This window comes from Natrix helvetica (genome assembly GCF_964273705.1).
Source record: "Natrix helvetica genome assembly, chromosome: 4".
Taxonomy (NCBI): domain Eukaryota; kingdom Metazoa; phylum Chordata; class Lepidosauria; order Squamata; family Natricidae; genus Natrix; species Natrix helvetica.
This window is the reverse complement of record NC_138550.1, coordinates 52,677,837-52,702,154: the sequence shown is the minus strand read 5'-3', so window position 1 is coordinate 52,702,154 and position 24,318 is coordinate 52,677,837. Positions and strand designations below refer to the sequence as shown.

General features: G+C 39.2%; 1 protein-coding gene across 3 annotated transcripts in view; it reads left to right on the top strand.

The window, feature by feature from the left end:
• Positions 1 to 12,027: 12,027 nt before the first annotated feature.
• Positions 12,028 to 24,318, top strand: part of URB1 (URB1 ribosome biogenesis homolog) — a 61,598-nt gene continuing 49,307 nt past the window's right edge. For all 3 annotated transcript variants that reach the window (XR_014175351.1, XM_081952734.1, XM_081952733.1), the window contains exons 1-10: positions 12,028 to 12,223; positions 12,922 to 13,061; positions 14,281 to 14,432; positions 15,796 to 15,928; positions 16,970 to 17,066; positions 17,817 to 17,902; positions 18,227 to 18,352; positions 18,777 to 18,907; positions 20,095 to 20,290; positions 23,105 to 23,242. Coding sequence is in view for 2 of the 3 variants with exons in the window: in XM_081952734.1 (XP_081808860.1) it covers positions 12,082 to 12,223; positions 12,922 to 13,061; positions 14,281 to 14,432; positions 15,796 to 15,928; positions 16,970 to 17,066; positions 17,817 to 17,902; positions 18,227 to 18,352; positions 18,777 to 18,907; positions 20,095 to 20,290; positions 23,105 to 23,242 (1,341 nt within the window). In the remaining variant the exon portion in view is untranslated. The remainder of the gene's footprint in view (positions 12,224 to 12,921; positions 13,062 to 14,280; positions 14,433 to 15,795; positions 15,929 to 16,969; positions 17,067 to 17,816; positions 17,903 to 18,226; positions 18,353 to 18,776; positions 18,908 to 20,094; positions 20,291 to 23,104; positions 23,243 to 24,318) is intronic.

Below are 24,318 nucleotides of genomic sequence, written 5' to 3'. Positions count from 1 at the left end.
CCTTCTTCTTCTTCTTCTTCTTCTTCTTCTTCTTCTTCTTCTTCTTCTTCTTCTTCTTCTTCTTCTTCTTCTTCTTCTTCTTCTTCTTCTTCTTCTTCTTCTTCTTCTTCCTCTCCTCCTCCTCCTCCTCCTCCTCCTCCTCCTCCTCCTCCTCCTCCTCCTCCTCCTCTTCTTTCTCCTTGTCCTCCTCCTCCTCCCTTGCGTCTTACTTGTTAAAGCCGCTCCCTTTGAAAAGACGCGATGCTGCTCTAAGGTGGGATGCGCTCCGGGTGATTTTTGCCCGTGCCCCGGGCTCCTGACGCGCTCTTTGGTTATTGCTGGTGCTGCCCCTGCGTGTAAGTGATGGGACGGGGGTTAGAGACCAATGGGCTGCTGTTCTCCTATAGGGCATCACCGGGGCTAAGGCGTCTGAATAAACGTGGATAGGATTATCCTCAAAGTGAAGGTACGAAGTACGGGGGGAGGGGGAGGGAGGGACGGTCTCTCTCTCTCTCTCTCTCTCTCTCTCTCTCTCTCTCTCTCTCTCTCTCTCTCTCTCTCTCTCTCTCTCTCTCTCCTCTCGCAACCCTTATTTTCTATCTCGATGAATGGCGTGCAGTCCAAATTCTCTGCACGCTTTAAGTAATGGGGAGGTAATGGTTTCCCTCTTGCAGAAAAACTTTGACGAGTGCAAGTGAACACAATCCTTTCTAAACTGCCATTGCCACAGCTCTTCCACCTGTTGCCCTCCAAAAAACGATGAACAGCATTTCCCTGCTGACTTCAGCTAGGATACTCATGCTTCATGAAGAGGTATGTGTAGACAAATACACCTGGAGGCGTCCACTGTTAATATTTAATCATTAGTTTTAAAAATACATTTCTTGGAGAGATTGCAAAGGCATTCAGTAATGAAACACCAGGCTAAAAATCACTTTGGCAAGAATGCTGGCTGGGTGATTTTGGGCCAATCGCTCTCTCTCTCAGCCCAACTCACGTCAACTTCACATATCAAGGAAAGGCTGAATTTTAAAGTTGTTAGCTTTTGACTTTGCATTTAAAATTTTTATTATATCAAAGTAATATATGCATATCACTATGGCAATATGACAGAATCCCAAAATTAGTGATGAAGTTGAATTAAATAGCCCAATTCAAACAGTGACAAAAAACACATAGCAGTAACCTATTGTTGCATATCAGGGGTAGATTTGTACTTTATACAGTAATACAATAGCAGAGTTGGAAGGGACTTTGGAGGTCTTCTAGTCCAACCTCCTGCCTAGGCAGGAAACCTTACACCATTTCAGACAAATGATTATCCAACATCTTCTTAAAGACTTCCAGTGTTGGGGCATTCACAACTTCTGGAGGCAAGCTGTTCCACTGATTAATTGTTCTGTCAGGAAATTACTCCTCAGTTCTAAGTTGCTTCTCTCCTTGATTAGTTTCCACCCATTGTTTCTTGTTCTGCCCTCAGGTGCCTTGGAGAATAGTTTGACTCCCACTTCTTTGTGGCAACCCCTGAGATATTGGAACACTGCTATCATGTCTCCCCTAGTCCTTCTTTCTCTTAAGCTAAACATACCCAGTTCCTGCAACCGTTCTTCATATGTTTTAGTCTCCAGTCCCCTAATCATCTTTGTTGCTCTTCTCTGCACTCTTTCTAGAGTCTCCACATCTTTTTTACATCGAGGCGACCAAAACTGAATGCAGTATTCCAAGTGTGGCCTTACCAAGGCATTATAAAGTGGTATTAACACTTCACGTGATCTTGATTCCGTCCCTCTGTTGATGCAGCCTAGAACTGTGTTTGCTTTTTTGGCAGCTGCTGCACACTGCTGGCTCATATTTAAATGGTTGTCCACTAGGACTCCAAGATCCCTCTCACAGTTATTGCTATTGAGCAAGGTACCACCTATACTGTACCTGTGCATTCCGTTTTTGTTGCCTAAATGTAGAACCTTACTCTTTTCACCATTGAATTTCATTTTGTTAGATAGTGCCCAATGTTCAAGTTTGTCAAGATCCCTCTGCATCTTAAGCCTATCTTCTGAAGTGTTCCTATTCCTGCCATCTTAGTGTCATCTGCAAATTTGATGAATTCCCCATTTATCCCCTCATCCAAATCATTGATGAAGATGTTGAAGAATACTAGGCCTAAAACAGAGCCTTGGGTACTCCACTGCATACCTCCTTCCATGTAGATGCAGTTCCATTGAGAACTACACGTTGAGTGCGGTTGGTCAGCCAGTTACTAATCCATCTGGTGGTGATGCTGTCTAACCCACATTTTTCTACTTTATCTAGTAGAATTGTTGATGCTTTGTCATAATTTCTGTTAGCCAGATGATAGGTTCACAGTTTTTGCTAGATTTCTAATATTGGGAGAATTAAAAGGAACTCATCATCTTTAACACACAGCAATCTATCCACAATCAAATTAATCCTTTGGATTTCAGCACCAAATGTGGCATTGGTAAAGCAAATCCACACTGTTTGAATTAATATTTTATTTCCAGAATTGCATCTTGAACAGCAAAGTGATTTGGACCTCACAGAATATTTAATAAAAGCTGACTTCAATCTATAAATCTCTACCTTGAGGGTTATAAACTCATTAAGGTTGTCACTGTGTGAACCCAGCCAAATTGTGTAGGTTAGTTTTTTAGTTGTTTATCATGTTGTACAAACTCAGCCTGTATGATTACTTTATTGTTTACTGCACTGTGTGAATTTTAAGCAAACAATTAAGAAACAAATTGCATGGACTTAAGTAGCAGTTCAAATACTTTTTACATATCCCTACTCTAAAACTGCTAATATGCTATCACGTTTCAAAACATCTCAGCTCTATTTCTCTACAATTACATGTTGGACTAATTGAAGTAAAATAAACAATGTAAATTAAACACTACAGGACTATTCTATTTATTATTCTTTAGCAGGATAGTTATATTTATGATTCTGATACAGTATGGCATTATTCTAATCACTTGAAAGATACCAGGTTGCAGTGACGTGCGGTGAGGTTTATGACTGGTGAGGCTGGTGATGTCATCAGGAAGGCAGGGAATGGGATCACGTGTGCTGGAGACTGAGGCAGCCTCAGACTCCAGCACACGTGATTCCATTCCCCGCCTTCCTGAGCGTGCTCCGCCGGCTCGCACTCCGCAGTCCCCAACAGCAGCTGCTTTTCAGTGCTTTTCTGAGCGTCTGGCATTTAGGACATCCAGCTATCTACCTAAACGCCAGATGCACAGAAAAGCACTGAAAAGCACTTCGCCTCCAAGCCACTTCGTCTTGATGACATCGCCGCAACTGCTGAGCGCGGCCGGCCGGACGTAGCCAGAGCGACACCGAGGCGGTCCGGGTGGACGAAAGAGTGAGCGAGTGAGCGATGGAGGATCAGGCAGCCTGATCCTCGGTCGCTCGCACGCCGGACTGCCTTGGCGCCACTCTGACTACCTCCGTCCGTCCGCGCCCGGGAGCTGCAGCGACATCATCAAGATGAAGTCCAGTGGAGGCAGAAATGTTGTCGGCGCTCCCGGACTTCGTCTTGATGACAAAGCCAAGAAAGCGACTGGGGAATGACAAGAACCTTCCTGCCTCTGCTGGACTTCGGGCACTCCTTGCGACTGCAATATACGTCCAGAAGTGGCTTTTGTGGCTAATGGGGTTTGGGCTTCCAGCCCAACAGCCCCTGCCACTTCTGGACGTCTATTGCAGTTGCGAGGAGCGCGCAAAGTACAGCGGAGGCAGGAAGCTGGCACCGTCCCACGATCGCTCCTCCTCCTCCTCCTCCCTCCTCTTCCTCTTCACTCCCCAAAGGCTCTTCTCCTTACCGGAGCTTAGCGGGAGCCGTGTAAAAGGGATGGGAGGAAATATATATTATTATTATATATTATATATTATTTCATGATGAGAGGTGAGGCTCTGCCTCCCCTGCCTCCCCTGACTGCACGTCCCTGCCAAGTTGAGGGAAGAGTTAATGTTCTAGGTTTAAACAAATAACTCTCTCCAGATCTGCTTTCTGAAAAGGAGTCAACTCTATTCTACTCCTATGGGTAAGACTGGGCACTGCAAATAATGTGAGTCAGGGTTCTGGAAAGGTTTTTGTTCAGTATTCACCATTTCATAATTATGGTTATACGCCATGTATACCATTAAAGGAGCACTGTACTATTTAGATCTATCATTGAGTGCTTACCTACCATGTCTAAACAACCTCAGCCTTTGTTGTCATCTTGCCCTATTTTATAATTTAAAATTATCAACTTTCCAACATATGTAAAACTTGTAATGCTTTACCACTTAGTATCTTGTGAATGAGACCAAGTGGCCTGCTGCAGGCACGTAAGGGAAAATGGGCGTCCTGTGACACTGTCTTCATTGCAGTTGCTTTTTTTCTAGGATTCCCTCCCCATCTTCCTTCCATTAGTACTTGGTTTGTCAAGTTCTTTGATACTTGTTATCCCCTGCCTCACTATTTCTAGAGAAAACATCTTCCAAATAAGATGAAGGAGAAGGGATGTCCACTATTCTACTTGACCTATTGTTGCCAGTTCAATACTCAATTTTCAGCTATTTGGTTCTTAGGGATATTCATACACACTCTCACACTCACTCACACCCACACCCACAGTAGGACCTAGGCTACAAGTGTGTCACAAGTGCTTTAGACTTTGCATAAAAGTTAAGAAAAGGTTCTTGAGATGAAGGCCACAGAGTGTCCTGTACCTCATAGGGTCCTGATGGTGAACCTATGGCACGGGTGCCAGAGGTGGCACGCAGAGACCTCTCTGTGGGCACGTGCACTGTCGCCAGCTGCTCTTCTAATTTCCTGCGCACACATGCACGCCAGCCAGCTGGTCTTTGGAGGCACTGGAGCGTCAGAAAATGGCCCGAAAAACCGCCCAACAGGTTTTTGGCCTGAAAAACAGCCTGAAAATGACAAAAAAAAAATGGCCTCAAAATAACCTGAAAAACAGCCAAAAAACCAGGCATTCGCACACCTACCAGATGATCTTCGGGTTTCTGGTGCTTTGTTGTGCACATATGCATAAGCATGCACGTGGGTTCTTGTTTGGGCACTCGGTGCTGAAAAGGTTCGCCATGACTGTCATAGAGCTACAGGAACCAGATAACAGAGTGGTCATTCAAGGTTGTATTAACAAAGTGTTGAGAATGGAAAATTGCAGATGACCGGTATTTGGGATGGAGGGATAGCAGTTAAAGAGGTCTGGTGGGAGATTACGAAAAGATTGGCGTAGTGATGGGCAGAGTGAGATATGACAGTAGGAAGGCTATTGCAGAAGAAGATTGGATTGGATATTTGGTTCCATTCCCCTCTTGTGACCCTCAGCTTCTATAGCCATCCTGAGTTACTTACAGTAGGTGAGGTGGTGGCTTTAGAAATTAAAGAGGGAGGGAGGAAGGAAGGAAGAGAGGGAGGAAGGAAGGAAGGAAATTTTGATAAGAGTGGTTCTCTAGTTATTTTATAGTAAAAAAACCACTCATAACCATTTAGAATTACTGGAAAGTTTTGTCTCATGAAATGACAGAGGCAACCCCTTGAAAATTCATGATAAGGTTCTCTATGGTGATGCTGCCAAGCTTGAAAGAGGCAACGATGTGCCCTCTTTTGGACACGTCACCACTTGACTCAATCACATTAAATAATTAACTTTTTAACTTTAACTTTTATTTGATTTCTAGACCGCCCCTCTCCCAGAAGGGACTCGGGGCGGTGTACAGTCATATTAAAAACAATAAATATACATAATATAAATATAAAATAAATATAGATGTGGCTGGAGGAGGTAGCAATAGTTTACTGTACAATAGTTAAAGTTAGATTTAAAATTTTAAAAATTTAAAAATACATTAAAAAAACACCCCTAAAAACTATCCCAGGATAAAATATTTGCCAGGAGGTATAAATGGGACTATAAATGGGCCAGGCCAGCTAATTGGAACAGGTGGGTCTTAAGTTTCTGTCAGAAGGAGCGGAGGTCGGTAGTAGTTCTGATATCGGGGGGGAGGTCATTCCAGAGGGTTGGGCCCATCACAGAGAAGGCTCTACTCCTAGGCGCCGCCCGTTGGCATTGCTTGGTGGACGGCACCCGGAGGAGTCCCTCCCTGTGAGAGCGAATTGGTCGCAGGGATGTATGCGGTAGGATGCGATTGCTATTGGGCCAATGCTTCCTTTTTTATGGGAAACTGTAGAGAAAATGGGGAAACAAGTACAGGAGGTTCTGGATGAAACAGACTATCCAATCTGAATTTATGCCTGGGCATGGGGTAAAAAGCTGCATTAATCACTTTTATGCATGACTTTCAGCATGACCTGATTGACCCTGGTATATCTCTCCTGGTCCTATTAGACCTTTCAGCAGCATTGGATGCTGTCAACCATCCTATCTTTGGAGTCCCTGTAACAGCTGGAAATCAGAGGTATTATTTTGCAGTGGTTTTGCTGCTTTCTGAGCAGGTGGTTCCAATCAGAAGAGGTGGAAGGAGGAGAAGTTAAATCCTGGGCAGTTCAGTGGAAACAATTAGCTCACTTTTTAAAAAAACATCAACATGAAGCCATTAGAGCACAAAGCTGGACAGGAGATGCAGTAGAAATCTTGAATGAGTGTTTACAGGATGTGAAGGAATAAAAAGGGTGGAAGAGGCTAAGACTGAATTCCAGCAAGATGGAAGCACTGCTGCTGCAGAAGATTTCAAGAATCAATGTATCCTAGCTATACTTCTTGATTTAATTCGATTTCCCTTGAAAGCTACCCTTGGGTTAACTGGTGTGAACTGGTTAGGGGAGCAACATCTGTACTATAGGAGTTATGATGTGTAATTCATGATACTTTTTATTTTCTTTAAAACTCATTTGGACTCCCTGGCCATCATTACCCGATTTACCAGGGGTGGTATTCACTTACCTTCCCTCCCGGTTCACAAATGTGAGCACGCACATGCGCTTTGGCTAAAAAAAGGACCTAAACGGGATGCCATAGAGTAGTATAGTAGTATATAGTATATATATATATATAGTATATAATATTATATACTATTATTTTATGAAGAGAGGGGAGGCAGAGCCTCCCCTGACCACACGTCCCTGCTCTAGATGGAATTTGCCATCTAATACATGTTTAGGTGGGAGGAAGCTCTGGAGTTCCATCCCAGAGATCAAGGGAATGGGGGCCAGGAGGTAGATTTTCTCTCTGTATTCTTTCCATTGTGGAAAAGTTAAATGATCAGGACTTATACCCTATTAACATTTAGACTGTTCTTCCACAGTACTATTGGGAGAACCTCAATTAGCCAAACAACAGTACAACTATTTTCTGAGGTTGTACTTCTTTTTAATTGGTTCATTTCTTATTATGTTTTTATTAAGCTATCTAGGGGGCCACCGAAAAAAAGACCTACAGGCCAAAGAGACAAATTACTGCATAAAAATGAATGAATTAATAGGAACTGACAAAAAGAACAGCAAATTGCTTTTGTCATTTTGTGTCAACTCGGGGAAAGTTAGATGGTATATTCTTCCATTAAATAATTTTTTCTAAGTTTCATGATTTCCATAGAACTCATGCTGCCTTAGGTTATTGAAAGCTTAAAACGAATGAACTATATTATGTTTCATAATAAATTGCCAAGTAGATATCCATTATAAAACCAAATGAAGAAAAAATGGAAATACTATATTAAACTACGTACTTAAATGATCAAAATAGAAAACTCTGCACTACCTGAAAAATAAATATGATATCAAAATATTTAACTTATCTTTATATATTCACATATGCCCACCCACATACATTTAAAGATAAATGCATATATATATATATATATATATATATATATATATATATATATGTAGAGATATAGCTTAAGTCTATTAAGAATATGTGCCTTTCTCCAATTCATTATGTAGTTGTGATACAATTTTTATAAACAACAAATTGATTCTAGACCATAAAATATCATATTGTCTTGTCTTGCTTCTCCATCGATACAAAGCTAATTCAAAGTTTGAGAGTTCACAAATTTAATTAAGTTATCATTTCAAATTAGAAATATAGACATTCTTCCATGAGTATATACTCATTTTTTTTGCTACAGTCCAGGCACGATATAGCGACCGTTCTTCATAGATTGAAAATTCTAGATTTTGGAGATATAATATAACAAAATATTGACATATTTAATTCTTAATTGCCTTTGAAGAATTTAATTTACAATAGCAGTAATAAGAACAGCAATAAGAACAACAATGGTATTTATATACATAAATTTATATAAATAAATATAATGGTATGAATAAAAACAACAACAACAACAACAATAATAATTGAATGATTTCATGTTGAATGAATAAAAAATATAATAATAATTTCTAGCCCTGTAATGGCAACTTATGGCAGATGTGCCAGACATGGTACACCTAGCCCTCTCTGTTGGCACGCGCGCCATCGCCCTAGGTCAGATCTCCGTGGTGTTTCTTTCGTGAGCTTCTGTTTCCCTACAAATGATGAAACAGAAACTCATGAAAGAAAAAGATCTTATCTCTTGCCGCACTGCTGGTGCTGGGATGCCCCGCCTCCAGGGTTGGGTTCCTGCCAGTTCTAACCTCTTCTATAGAAGAGGTTCCACAAATCTACAGTGCTGTTTAGAACCGGTTCCAGCTCCCACCCCCCGCCCGTCCGCCCATCATCAAGATGAAGAGCGAGAGGAGGAATTCTGGGAGTTGAAGTCCACAAGTCTTAAAGCTGTCAAGTTTGAACATCCCTGGTTTTTTCTCTCTCAAGGGTTAGGGGTGCAAGGATCTTGTAACTTAACAGTTTTAAGACTTGCACACTTCAGTGCCAGAGTTCCTGAGCCAACATTTTGGTTGCTGAGCAAGAGCGTTGTTAAGTGAGTTTCACCACATTTTACACATTGGCCACGCCCACCCAGTTACATGGCTGGCAAGCCACTCCCACCCAGTCACATGGCTGGCAAGCCACTCCCACAAAGCAGGCCACACCTACAGAAGAGGTTCTAAATAATTTTGAAACCCACCACTGCCCGCCTTCCACCTGCCAGCTGGTCTTCCGGTCTCTGCTGTGCATGCATACATTCACGTGCATTCATCTTTCAGTTTGGGCATGCACGTGCCCACACAATTTGGGCACTCGGTGTCTAAAAGGTTCACCATCACTGATCTAGCCAATACACATTACCAGGGGACAAGTTCATATGTGCCATAATGGCTCAAATTTATTACATTTGCAGCATACAAATGGGAGCCAATCTTTTTAATACTCTATATTCTCTAAGCAGTACATTAACGGATTGAGAATAATGATTTATTATGAGCCCATGTTTTTCAGAGAATTATGTTCCAGGGCATTTTAAAGTCAGAATTAATGTCAGTTTTTTTTTATTAAAATAAAAATCAAATTTAAATTTTCAATTCAGTAAACTAAGGGTAGCTATCTTTAACCGCTTTGAGTGTTTGATCAGTAACAAAGTTCTTGTAGAAGTATCATCTAAGGAAAAGCTCTTTCCAAGTTATAATTAAGTGACTAGAATGCAATTAATTAGGTTTCCACTAACTTAAATTAATAGGTTGGATTGTATTACACACAATGTGTTGTACCAAACAAAGAATAGTAGTGCCACTTAAATCAGTGAGACATTAAATCAAAGACTGAATTATTCTAATAAAAGGACATCCATTTACTGAGATAAATAAGCTTGAAATAATATCCAATAGAAATCTGTTACATATTGTTTTATAAAATAAATGTGATTAAAAACCATTAATCTGTGCAGTGAGAATGACAATTAGGTGTGACAATTGCTTTATCTTAGCAGGCACATCACCTGAAATATTATCAAGATGTGAATGTGTATGATTGTAGAAAGTCAGCACTTATCGCCCTCCTAGAAGAATGAAATATTTTGGGAAATAATAAAAGAAGGCAGAATATTATATTCTCCAAAGGGAGAAATGGAGAAACATGTTTTTTTTAAAGGCAGAAAGCAACCCCCACTTTCCTTAATAGCCCACAGCAGATATAGCACTTAAAAGATTAAGAGCTTATTGAAGAGGAAGACGAGTATCTAGATAGCTCTATTCATAGGCAAAGCAAATACTGCAGGCAGAAATCCGTTCAAGAAGGATATTTTGAAACTCCCTGCAGCAAAGTCTGAACAAAGACAGAATGGTGGAGTTAACCTTAACCCTCACTCAAGATCCAACACAGGACAAAGCTATTAAGACACAATAGGAATTGCCAACACCCTTTCAGAATACAAGCCCCTTCATTGCATCATATCAGAGCAGTCCAAACTTTCAACCAAACCTGGGAGCTCAGAGAAACACCTAGGATTTGTATTTCCTCTTTTGCCTATAGAGCCAGTTATGACCCCTACATAACCCTATCTGACAACAACCAATAGAATATTAAATGAAATGTTCTTGCACAGGAAGCTCAAATACAAAGCCCAAATAAGGTAACTGTTAGATTGGATAGGCACACACAGGCTTAACGGTAACAACAGCTCTTTATTAAGTACAAGAAGTGAGAACAATCCAGTGAAGGTTGAGTCTGACAGCAACTCTTTTATAGGGAGCTGTCAGACCCTTCGACCAATAGGATTAAACCTCTGTTCCTGCCGGAATAGAGGACCTTGGTGGAAACCACTGTAGTTAGAGCAAGTATCTAACACCCCTCCCCTCTTGGATGGAACAATCCTACTTGTTACGTAGTCACGCAGGTAGGCGGGCTTTTGGGTAGCTCTGCCTGACCTGCGCAGTTCAGTAGGAGGGGTTTCCTTGGACAGGTCGGATGGACCTGTTTGCTCCGCAGCTCCGCTTAGTGGAAGCTCCTGGAACATTTCACAGGCCGCGGCTGGAGCTTCTAGAGCCGATTCGCTCGGAGCTCACTGCGGGCTTGCAACATAACCAGATAAGTTTCCCGGTACCCTCGGGCTTGAGCTGGCTGTGGAAGGAGTGAGTGTTTGCTCCGTTTGGGTAGGGCTTTGGCTAACTTGTGCAGGAGTTGTCTAAGAATGGAGTTGGAGAGGCGGCCACGGAGTTGGTCAATATGCCTTCTCCAATTCCTACCGTCCTCGAGCTCTAGGAGGTAAGAGCAAGGGCCGGTGATGCCTATCACTGTGGCAGGAATCCACAGAGTTCTCCCGGCGTAGTTGTGGGCATATACCGAATCCCCTACGCTAAATGTCCAAATCTTGCTTGTGGAGTCTGGGGGTGATGAGGCAGAATAATTGGGGTGTAGCAAGAGCAAGTATCTAACAGTAACCCCCCCCCCGCAACTCTCAACTCCATTTTGTCAGCTGCACCAGAACCATAAATCCAGTGGTTCTGCTTCATCAATAAACCATCTTTCCAATCAGCCTCCATGTTTCCAGTGTCTTTCTCCCAGCTTGGAACTGAACCGGATGAATATTTCTTCCCACACTACTATATACAGTAGTTATTTCAATACAATTGGATAAATATCTGGAACTTAATTAATTTTCAAGCTTTTACATAGCCATTACAAATAGATAACTCTGAACTTGTCTGTACTTGATTACACTTTAGATCAGCATGTTTGCAACTTGCCTGAACTTTAACATGATGTGTTGATGTGTGGACCAACTCCCAGAATTCCCAACCAGTGATCCCTAACCACTCAAAAATACTATTTTAAATCAAGACATTTGATCCCCTAGAACTAGCAGCGAGCATTTATTTCTCTTGTTTGTTCGTTTAAAAGTCCAACCGAACTGAAAGTAGTTTTTCCTTAGACATACAAGTTTCACTTAATGGGTGCCGAAGCAGAAAACACTCAGCTTGCGAACATATATTGAAACTGTATCTTTTGCTCCTCTGGGCAACAAGGTGACTTGGTCTCCGCCACTGCCCTGCAGAGCTAGGACTGATTGCCCGCTTTAGTCAGGCTAGGAACCCGTCTCAGCTGTAATTCCGCGGATGGGGGGGAGAATAAGCGAAACGGACCACTTCCGGCAACCCCCGCGAAGGCGAGCCCGGCTTCCCTTCGCTCCGCCGGGTGTCGCGGCGAACTGCGATTGCTTCAAGATATGAGCACCAAACGCAAAAGTTCGGCCTCGGCCGGGCGGCAGGACCCGCCCCCAGCCAAGCGGGTTCGCAGCACCGATGCCACGGAATTCACCGGCGCCCACTTCAAATTCCTCATCCGCGATTCCAGCACTGCGATGAAAGGTCAGCCAGCCACGCCGCTCTCACGGGTCCCCACGTGGATCCAGTCGAATGGATCTCTCCGCGGCAAAGAGCTGTGCGGTGGCCACAGCTGCATATTGCTAATATGCGAACAGTAGCTGAATATTTTCATCCAAATCAAGTTGCCTGTAATAAATGTGTCACGGACAACAACGTGGTGTCCAGAAGCGAGAGACAGGCTTAAAATCCATTCTGTGTCCTTCGGTCCTGAGCAAAAGGATTGTGAACTCCTTGTATAGACAGCTGTAATTGAGAGTTACAATTGATAAAAAGAATTATAAAAGGGAGCGTGTGTGGGGTGGGATGCGAAGGTTACATTTATTGGAAGGCAGGCAGTCTTCAATAGATATAGTAAATGTAAATGTAAATGCTTTTACTCCTACTATTACATTTATTTTGTCAACCTCTGCATTTGAAGGTCTTTTTCCCCCATAACTTATTTCCCAAAGGCTTTATTGGTAAAATATTGATAGCAATAAAGAAAGAAATCAAAGTTCACTTTCCAGCTCTATTATGGAAAAATGAGGCAGTTAATAAATTGGGAGCCTGAAATGCAAACTGCTATTTGAATAAAACTGATTTACCTATTAGGCATACCAATTATAATTCGTTGAAAGAACATGTAAAGAATAACATGTCCACTGTGATTTGAAAGAAGAATCAAATATGTTTTGTTTCAGGTTTGGAAACATTCATAGCCAAAGCTAAATTACTACCGTCAAATGAACAATATGATGTAGTGGAAGGATACATAAAAGTTTCTATTGAATGCGTAGAAATTTTTAAACTTCTGGATGGTGAAAGGCGTCCTGACAGTGAGGTCAGTGTTTCAATTGATGAGAGCTGTCCCAAGCTCCGGTTAGGTATTGTTTTTGTGCTATTAAGAATGAACACTGAATCCTGCTGTATGCCATTTGTGATTATTTTACTCATTTAAAAGTGTCTTTGCCCTCCTGCACTTGCTAGGAAGTTAACCCTTAGTGAACCTTAGTTCTCCAATCCTTTCTAAAAATCTCATGCAATGTTTTAAAAGTATTTTTCTTAATATGAATAATGAATTTCCTAGCTGTTTCCTACAGTGCTAGGATGTTCATGGATATACTTTAATTCAGCATTGCCTGGATGGGCAATGCATCCAGGTCTTGTTGGACTGTAATTCCCATTGGCCAGATTGGTTAGGCGTGTCCCCATATTGCTGTCCCTGCAATAAGGTGTTACAAATAGCAGTATACTTTTGGGTTTAGAGATGGGGTGTTATACTTCTAGTACTGGACTGGACCGTAGAAACTGAATATGCACGTAAATGTGCATTCTAAATGAGGTAGTAGAGGTTTGGCAAAGAAATTGGCAAGAATGAGCATTTGTCTCATCAATGGAAAGTTTCAATAATTTATTTGTACTATGCTAAACCTGTCAGCAACATCCTTTTTGTAACATAATTGTAAAAGATATTACTATTACTTCTAGATCAGGGACACCAAACTTTTTTTCTGCTGGGCCATTGATCTTGTCACATTCACTCATAAAGTATTTAAAGGAGAGTAAACAGCTTGATCTGAAGCTGATGTGGTGCAAGTGTAGAACCTGTGGAAGTCCTGTCCACTGACTGGATAAATACTTTCCATACTCTCTTCTAATAGGATTCCCTTTAAAAATGAGGATTAGGTTGGCTGTTCATCAGTCTGTCCTCAAGTTCAGTTCAAGTGGAGACTTTCCAGTATCCCTATTTAATAAGATATTTAAAGAGTTGATAGGATTAAACAAAATAGGCAGATGTGTTTCGTAGGCCATAGGTTTCCCATATGCCCTTCAAACAAAAACACCATAGTAACTAGTATCTAAAGCTTTGGAAATTTTCATTAGGGTCTTCTTGTTGTAATCCCTAGCCTTATCTGGATATAATTTAATTTAGCAGTAGAGGGTTTTCCCCAAAAAACATTGCAAAGCTTCCTTTCCTGTTGGAGTACACTTTGTTTAGAATGCTCAGTTCCATTTGTATCTTAAAAAGACAATAAGTTGGAATGTTTGAAATTTTGCAGATGATGCTAATTTTTCAAGCTCTAGAAAATATTTTGCTGAGAACAGCAAGTGATCTGTCCCATTTTCGTGTTGTGGGGATGAATATAGTAAAGAAGTTGATTAACAGTTACATGAAATTAATTTATGCTGCCTTGTATTCTGAAACTCATAGGTAAGTTCCTTGTTTAAAACAAAGCTTTGTTTAGAACCATGTTGGAATAACATTTTCATTGCTCTGTACTTTGTTTATGCTCTGTCACCAGGAATAACAAAGCACTCTTTAATACTGATTTAAAACTACCTTCAGAAAAACTGTGGTTATATTCTACATTATAATCCTGTGTTGAACCTAGATAATAGAATAGTCAATTTTAACTTCCATCTCTGTCACTTTAGGAACATTTTATTTTTATGTAAACTTCTCTATTTTGCTTTGTGGTTCCTTGATTATAATTTTATTCTCCATAAATGTTAATAAAATCTAGATTAAAGAATAAGTTTAAATATATAGCTTCATCTTTCCAATCTTCATCTAGTCTCAAATTATATTTTCTGAAATTATAAAACCCAGATGGTGCAGCATTTATAGATCTGAAAATGGTGTTACTCCAAAAATCTGCTGTGTTCTGCCTTGTCATTTTCATATGGCAGGGTCTGTCCTGAAATCAGAATTTAATGAATTTTAACCAGAAAAATATTTAGACTACAGTGTTCATTCATAAGTCTTTACTTACTTTCTTACAATCTCTCTCTCTCTCTCTCCCTCCCTCCCCCCTCCCCCCCCTCTCTCTTCCCTCCCACTCTCTCTCTTCCCTCCCCCTCCCTCTCAAACCTACAAATATAGACAAACCTACACATATTTGTGCGGCACTATATTTATGAAATAAAAATTTAAAAAATCTGACAGGATTATTGAATTGTGGCATTTATGGGTGCTATTCCATAAGTGCTAGGCTTTTTCAAACTTCAACCCTAAACAGCTTTTATCAAATCTGTTTTGATCTACTATGAAAGCTTTAGTAATAATCAAGATACCTTCATTTTATGCATATTGATCCATGCATGCATCCATCTTCCTGTTAAAATATTTGGGACATATTTTAAATATAGAAGATAAATATACAAGTTCATTTACCTAGTAAATGAATAATAACTTCAGCAGTGCTATGTTACTATTTAATCTGGGCCCATAACTAACTAATGTGATTCTATTATATACTGTATGAACTCTGTATAGGACAATACTTTCAAGCAATACAAAAGTATTGCTTTTGCAGTCAGCACAGTTATATATGTAAAGTAACAGGAAATCCAGCTTGCTGTAATTAAGTCCCCTTGACATTTTCTGTGTCTGGTTAAAGTACTTGTGTTTAGATTGACTATTTGATGCTAGGCATCTGCTCCCTTAGCTAACTAAAATGAACAAACACCTTCATTTCAAAGATGTCCTCACTTTTTAATTTTTCATTCATTTGTTTGCCTATAGTACACGTTGCTTAAATATTGTTCCCTGTTCTGACTGTCTCTCTTTACAGACTGTCTCGTCTGTGTCTAACTTTGCTATCAGCAATGGTGACACAGGGACCAGATGCTGCCAGAGATGTTTATAGTCACTTTGATTTCAATAATAAATTCTTACCTAATTTAGTGAAGAAGAGAGACTATAAGGTAAGGAAGCAAAAAGTCTGCCATGAGGATTAAGTGATGGCTTATGCTTTTTCATTTTATTTTCAAAATAAAGCTGTGGTCAAAAGAAAAGCTCTTTTTTATGAGACAATTTGTTTCTTTTTTAAAAAAAACAGAGTTACCCATGTGCAACTCATATAAAAGGAACTTGTCATTTGCTACATGATTTAGTACATTCATATACCATTTGTACAAAATAGCCTCCTTGTTTTTTTTTAAAAAAGTTGGCAGCTACGATTTTGAGATAATTTTTTTTTTTTGCAATGCAGGGACCCTCGTTCATATAAAAGTTCTTACAATTAAAAAAGAGAATGAAGCAAAGTCATGATATTTTCACAGCAAACCCATAGACATGTGTAAATTCAGCCTGTAGATTTCAGATTTTAAGAAAAAGTACAGTGCACAATAGATTTCTGAAAAATGCCATGCTTGTCTGGAGAGATCACACATTTGAAGAAAAGCTATCCCGTCTAGAAAAAAAAGCTTAGTTAGATTTTTGTTATGCTAGTTTTCTGTATGCAGGCAGAGTTTTGTTCTAAACCGGTTGTCCCCAACCTTTAGCCATCTTGATTGAAGATTAGGAGTATTGCAGTCTAACATAGTTGAATGGCAGGTAATTAGAGAAGGTTGATTTAATATATGTGACTCTCGCATCCTTGGGAATTATGTTATTTGGGTTTTATGCAAGCATAATAGTCAAATAAGCATAATAGGCAGCCAGAATAGTAGAAACTTCTAACTATCTAAACTATTATGGGCTCACTGTTAAGACCATGATTTTAGATGATACAGATGTTAAGACCCTGATAAGTACAAAAAAAGAACGTTAAGGTACTGTAAGGTACTTTATGAAATGTGCAATAGATACACAAATACCAGTCTTTTATCAGTTAATACATTGGTCATTGTTTGCTTAAGTCTGCAAATCGTTCTTCACGTAGGATTCATTTTTAAGACATTGTAGGTAATCTGTTGGCTTTTAGGCTTCTCATATATACTGAAAATCTTTTAATATTTGTTTAGGGTAAGCCTGATATCCGTACTGCATACATCCAATATGCCATTTCCTTTTTGATTGCTGGCGACCATTCTATCCTTGTGCAGGTTCTGGAGTTAAAAGGTATTTTACAAGTATTCCTAAATTATTTGTTGATGTGGGAAGGATATGTGCAATGGATTTCATGATGCCTAGACCAAGGTTTTGGCAATCATTGCTTATTTCCATATGTTCTTGTTTTGTTTTCCCATCAAAACAAAACAAAACAAATCAAAACAATTCTTGAGGCATATAATGTAGTAATAGAAAAGCTTTGGAAAGCCTCTGTTGCTCTTAAAGTAATAAGCTTGGCGTTGAGGGTCAAGTACCACTGCTTTAATTAAAAAAAATAGGGTTCCTCTAAGCCAGTGTTTCTCAAACTTGGCGACTTTAAGTCCTGTGGACTTCAACTCCCAGTATTCCCCAGCCAGCTATGCTGGCTGGGGGATTCTGGGAGTTGAAGTCCACAGGACTTAAAGTCGCCAAGTTTGAGAAACACTGCTCTAACCAGAGAGTGTGCTAAGGGCCAGGAAAGCATCTGTCCAAGAATCATAAATACACTATATTGCCAAACGTATTCGCTCACAACTGAGTCTGATTATGTGGATGGGTTGAGCGAATACTTTTGCCAATATAGTGTATTTCTGTAAGGCACTATGGAATTAGTTCACAATATCAACTTTCTTTTTGCTGTGTTACGTGCTCCCTGTTTTTGACTTTGGTTTATGTTGTATTCTGATGTAACTGGCAAAGCTTTGCAAAATTGATTTACTGGTAATTAAAATGTTTACTGTATTTCAGGCATAATGTTATCCTTTAAATTTTTTTTTTTAGATTTCATTCCAGATATTATTAGGACAGGGTTAAAAGAAGATAGAATTTCCACAATAAACCTCCTGCTTTCAACTTTGGAAACTAAGGTATGCAAATATTTTTGTTCTTTATGCCGTACGTTCTTTGATTGTTGAAATACCTTCATTGTGGTTTTTCAGACAATCTCTGATTACCATTTTATTTTGCTGTACTTTAAGAACTTAACAGCATTTCGGGTGTAGAGCTTTTTGCTTATGCTTTTAAGTAACTTACGTTTTTAAGTAAACAAAAAATTAAAGTTGCAAATCAATGCAACAGTGGCATTAAAATTGTTTACGATACTTCTGACATTTCCCATGGATATAATGGCACACTTATGGCCTGACTTAAGAATTTTGAACTATTGTATTAACATGTTGTGTTATTTGTAGGTGGTTCTCAATAAAGATGTCAATAAGACCCAGAAGGTACACTTTTTTACCTCAGAAATACTGAACCACATCGCTTCACTCTATCGCTGGAATGGAATTACTGATGTCAGCACAGTAGATGTCAAGGTATAATAATCTTCTCTCCATGTTTTTCTTACATCTAAATACTGTTTTAAGATGTACAGAAACATGTTGTTATATGCCACCACTCGAGGAAAATGAAAGGCCATAGTTTGCCTAGTAAGGTGAAAATAATTTGCCATTAGGAATAGTAATCTGGGCTATTTTGGGGGAAATGGCATCCAGTTTCAATGCTCCAATGGGAGCAGCCAGCTTTATACAACTAGGCAGAATCTATACCAGACTGACACAGCATGGCTGTCTTCAGGTATGTGGAAATTGCACCACACAGAGTAGCTCAGCCAGACTGGGGAAGCGCTATAAACATTTAAGAGCAGAACTTGAGATCTTCTACTTTGTGCTCTGAAAATACTGAATAAGCAAATGTGGTAAGCTGACTGTTTTACTTCAATGTGTTATTTTTATGCAGGCTTCCCAAGAGTGTGAAGACCCGGGAAAGCTTTTAGTGAGAGAACTGGTTCATAAATTTTTAATGAACCTTTGTTGTTCTCTGAAACATGGCATTAACTTTTATGATCCAAGTCTTGGCACGTCTGGCAGGTAAAGCATTCAGTTGTTCAGTGTTAAAAGCCCAGGTATATTTTGAAGTTTTACTTAGGTTAGAGCTAAATTGTTTGAAGTATTTTCTTTAGTGTTGCCTTCATCTTTTTGTGAATCGTAGAGTGTTGGTTATTTTATTTTGCGGTAATTTCACAGAAAAAGCAGGGAACAGAGCAAACCTTTTATCTCTTGGTCTATTCTGGAAGCAAAACTTCTACTGGTTTTGGTCATATAGTCCACAGCAATCTGCATCTTTTAAGCATAAAAATCTGTTAAGTCCTGTTTTTCCTTCCCTTCCCTCCATCTTTCTGGCAACTTCTTCTACAGTGGGCAATGTCTGAAGTCTGCACATTAAACCAATAGCATTTAATTAATTAATCTGCATGTAAATTGGAATTACCACATGATAGCATAAATAACCGAAGGTTTTATGCAATAGTAGTAAGATATTTTAGAAGGAGTAAATCTCAGGCTAACAAAATAATGTTGTAAATATGTTCTTTTTTCATTCCAGTTTATAAGATTTTGTGAGTGTAGAGGTTTGTTGAATGCCTTTCACAGTGTTTTGACAACATAATTTTAGTCACTTAGGGTTCCTACTGGTTTGGCATGATTGATCATCTGCTATTATATGTAGCTGACCTGCTGAAATAAAGCAAAGTTAGTCATTTTTACACACCTCAGGTTAATTTTTTTTCTCGTTAGGCAAAAAAATCAAAATGCAATACATGAAATGGATGAATCTGACTCCAAAAGGAAACATAACTAAAATATTTCATTGAACAAGTTCAACCCTCTCCCCTCCATATGTATGTTTTAGAACAGGGATCCCCAACCCACACTAGTGGGCCATGAGCCATTCGGAACCAGGCCACAGAAGTAGCGTGTGGGAGCACACGTGTCCCCATTTGCGTGAGCAGTAGTCAATGCATGCACTCCCACTTACTAGCCACTCGCACAAAACAATCCCATCTCTGTCCCCCCACCCCGGTCCCTAGAAAGAAAGGTTAATTGTATTTTATAATGTTCTCCATCCTGCCATCCTCCAAAATAGTTGAGAAACGCTAACTTACCATAACTCCTGCTCATTGATAGCATCTGCAGCGTAGATTCTGATAACTGATAGTTGATTATATATTACTATATTCTATCCAAGTGATGCTTCTTTCAAACTATTATTTTGTTAGAGGAGGTAATTTGGTTCTGCTGCGCTTTCTTCTGAGTCTAAAGACTGCTGTAGAAGATGAGATGATTGCTGATCTTATGGTGAACATTTTCAAAATATGCCCAGATTTACTGAACAGATACTTTAAGGAAACCCAGTATTCTTTTGTTCCAAGACTAAAATCTGCATGGCTAGACAACATGAAATTGCTGAGAAAGGTAAGAACTACTTGAAAGGTATGTACTTAGTACATGAAAATGACCCTTATCAACATTTCTCTTGTTATAATGACAGTTATTGAAGTGTCTCTATGTGAACAGGACTATATTTGCCCTCTTATATTTGATAGTAAGTCAGAAAGAAATTCATTTTAATTAATGGGTTGTGGAAGGATGGTTGAATGGCAAAGTAGTCAGACTTCGGAGTTCTCTTGTGTTTCTCTCAAGACTTTGCACAATATGAGTTAGGCTGAGAGAAAGTGACTAGTCCACAAATCACCCAATCAGCTTTCATGGCCAAGGCGGAACTAGAATTCCAGCATCCTGGTTTTTAGGCCAGCACTTTAACTACTAGACCAAACTGGCTACCTATCCTGCATATATTATATCAAATAAATGAGGGCAAAGTAATTCAGAAGTATATTATTTAGATACAGTATAATTTTAAAATCTAACAAACTCAAGTTGGAAAAATCTCCTTTTCTCCCACCTCTTCTATATAATATCTGCAGTTTTTATCTGATCTGCAGATTTTATATGACCGCAGGTCTCACAGGTAAGAATTATTTTTTTTAAAAAAATCTTGTTTTATTTATGTGGACAGAATCAGAAAGAAAGGCTATATTGAAACAAATGTAGCTTAATTTGAGTAAGTTCAAATCAGATTTGAATCACTCTTTTAGTCTAACCTGCCAGGGTTGTTGTTGTGGGAAAATAGGTGGATGAAGGAGTATTATGTATGTTCGCCACCTGGAATTACTTATAAAAGTAATAAAAGCAGGATAAAAATATAATTAATAAATAATGCAGAAGGGGATTGTAAGCTTGTATTAGTTTCAAATATGCAAATTAATATTGTGATCAAAATGCAAATGTAAAAGAGCTGTATTTCCTAATTCTTTGGGATTACCGTATTTTTCAGAGTATAAGACGTGTTTTTCCACCCCCAAAAAAGTGGGGGGAAATGTCTGTGCATCTTATACAACGAATATTGCGGTGGGGGGTGGGGGAGGAAGGGGGTTCGTGCAGCGCCGATCAACTGTTCCAGAAGTGGTGAACAGGCCGTGGCGGCAAACGGGCTGTGGTGGCAAATGGCCCAGATGAATACCAGATGGATGCTGGGCAGAGACAGATTTTTTCCCTTGTTTTCCTCCCCAAAAATTAGGTGTGTCTTACGGAGCGCCTTATAGTCTGAAAAATACGGCATTTATAGTCTAGTTATATAAATTTCTGCCTGGAAAAAATTATTAGTGAATTCAGTGAGGTTTCTTCTCTCCCACATAGTAAATCACAGTACACCTATAAGTTTGCAAACTTACTCCTTTAGCTTTTGTTTTATTTTGAAAGGAAAAGAAGAGGGGCCTCCAACTCTGTGCCATTCATACCTCTGATCAAATCATCAAAGTCATATCCATAATCATGTATTCAACCTATTAAAATATCAGTTTGGCTTGGAAATGCCAATGCAATTGGTATAATATAGGTTTCATATGATTTAATAAGTGAGCTGCCTCAAATATAGTACAGCATCTGCTGAGTTTTATAAATTAATTATAAAAGCAATTCCTTGTCTTCCCCTGTGTTTATTGAATTCTTATATCATTGTACCAGATCCCCTCTATAGATTGAATTGCTGGTAAGCCTTTGAACTAAAGATTACCTTAGTAATGTGTTATTTGGTGCTACTAGTTATCACTAGTTATTTGTGGAAAATGTAGCCAGCCTGAAAGATAATAGATCAACCTTTCCTTGTGTATCCTACCAGCTGGTTGCTATTAGTTGCTATTAGTTGCTATAATTTTATGTGAGGGTGGTTTGTGGGGAACAGACATAGGAAAGTGGATGGAGAAAGATGGTGGAGAATGTTTGGGAAAGATCATTAACAGATGCCTCTCTAATTTCAAAAAGTGACAATGATTTAAGAAAAACCTTGAAAATCAAGTGAGAGTAGAATTAATAGAAAAGGATTCATATCTCTAATCCCTCTCCCTGCCCCCTCCCTCCAATTTATTTTTAGTGTGCCTAAAAAGCATTGAGGGGTGCTAGGGTTTTATTCTATCTTGTCTTCTATGCTTCTGCTTACTTCTGATCATCAGAGAATATATATGCAGTATATAGAGAGATTCTTGATCAAATGTCACATTTGTATGGCCCAGACAGAAGTGCCTTATGACAAAAATCACTAAAGCACCACAGTAAAAGCCATAAAGATTGACTCAGCCTTCCATCCTGTTGAGGTCCGTAAAAGGTCCACCCATGTTTCTGAGAACACTATGCTGACATTGTAAACCACTTAGAAAGGGCTGTAAAGTGCTATGGGGCAGTATATCAGCATAAATGCTATTGCTATTGCTATAAACTTCCAACATACCAAGTAGCAAAACCAGCAATATACTGTTGTGGTATGTTAACAGTGGCAAGAAAACCCATTTATGTTCTGCTGTGCTGAGGCCTATATTTGCTGATGATTACTTTTGTTCTGGCGTGTAGACCTAAGTTGGTTTTTAATGCAAGGGAAGTATAGCATTTGAATCCCATGTTTCAGAACTTGCTGAATATTGTTTTTTCAGCAAGATCTGCAAACATGGGATTTAAATGCTATTCTTGAAGTAGTGTGTTTCCCTAATTAGTAAGTTTTCCTGTTTCAGTAATGATCTCTCCTGCCAGTGTTTTCAGTTCTCCATTTTTTTTTCTTTTCATGTGCAATTGGACATTTAGACTACCATTGACTATAGCTACTATTGCATCACTTAGGTTTGGGTATCTATATTATATATTTATTTGTATGTGCATGTTTTGTGTTTTTAATTTCAGATCTATGAAGCTCAGCCAGACGTTTCAAATGCTTTTAAAACCACTGAGTTTATTCCACTTCCTAAATTGCTTTCTATGGTGAAAGTGACTACAGTACCTTCAGTGTGCAATAAAGCCATGTTTACCCAAGGTTTAAATGTAAGAACTTATTCCACAAGATGCTGCTGCTGCTGATGTTTTCCATTCAGTTGTGTCTGACTCTTGGCGATTCTATGGGCCAAGTGTCTCCATATCTTCTCATCTTGCACTACTTCTTTGAGTTGTTCTATGCTCTGCCTGGTGTCAGCTTTGATGGTGCCACATTCTTAAGTGTGATCCTTCTCTTCTCTATCCTACTTTCCCTCTCCTATTGTACTAACAGTATATTTTGAAAAACAAAACAAAGGAAAAAAAATGTATCATGAAAACCAGTCCATGCAGTTCTCACCCTTTTTCCTTCAGGGTGGTTAGAAAAGGCATGTGGAGATTTTTGTCTTAATAGCATTAGGTCTGTTAAGTAATTAAGCTCCCCGTTAGGAGAGCGAGTATGCAGAGAAGCATAATCAGAGTGCTATGGAATAACACGCACAAACCAGCATACAGAGACACTGAGTAGTATAAAAATATAGTAGTTTACTATGTAGAAATATAGAGGTATTCAGGTACGGTTAACAGTCCAAGTCATACACGGTTCAGTAATTCAGTTATTAAAATAGTCAGTCTAGCACACAAAATAGCTAACAGTAGCAAACCACAATACCTCACCATACACCGGCCAGCGTCTAACAAAACAGAGAGCCAACAGCCATTCTGGCTCCCTCTTATGGCTGCTTGAGGTAACAAACCAATTACATCTCTTAAGCATTTAAAGTAACAGTAAAGTAATCATATCTTATATACATTGCCAAGCCAAGCCTAGGGTTACATCCCTAACAAGGTCTGCCCAGCAATTAATTTTAACTATGGCTTATTAAAATAAGGCATTGTTAAAATGTAGTATATTGTTGTTTTATTAATCTGCAAATAAAAATTACCTCAGTGTTGGAGTGCAATGCTAACGGTAAGAATAAAAGTCAGACTTTCCAATTTGATCTGAATGGCACTAATAAAGAACTTCACTTTTGAAAATATAGTAGTAACAGATCATTGTTAACATTATTAGCTTTGTTATCCTACCTGGATAAGGTCTACTCTAAATTTTGAACATTATTTGGAAAAATATATTTTTGATCACA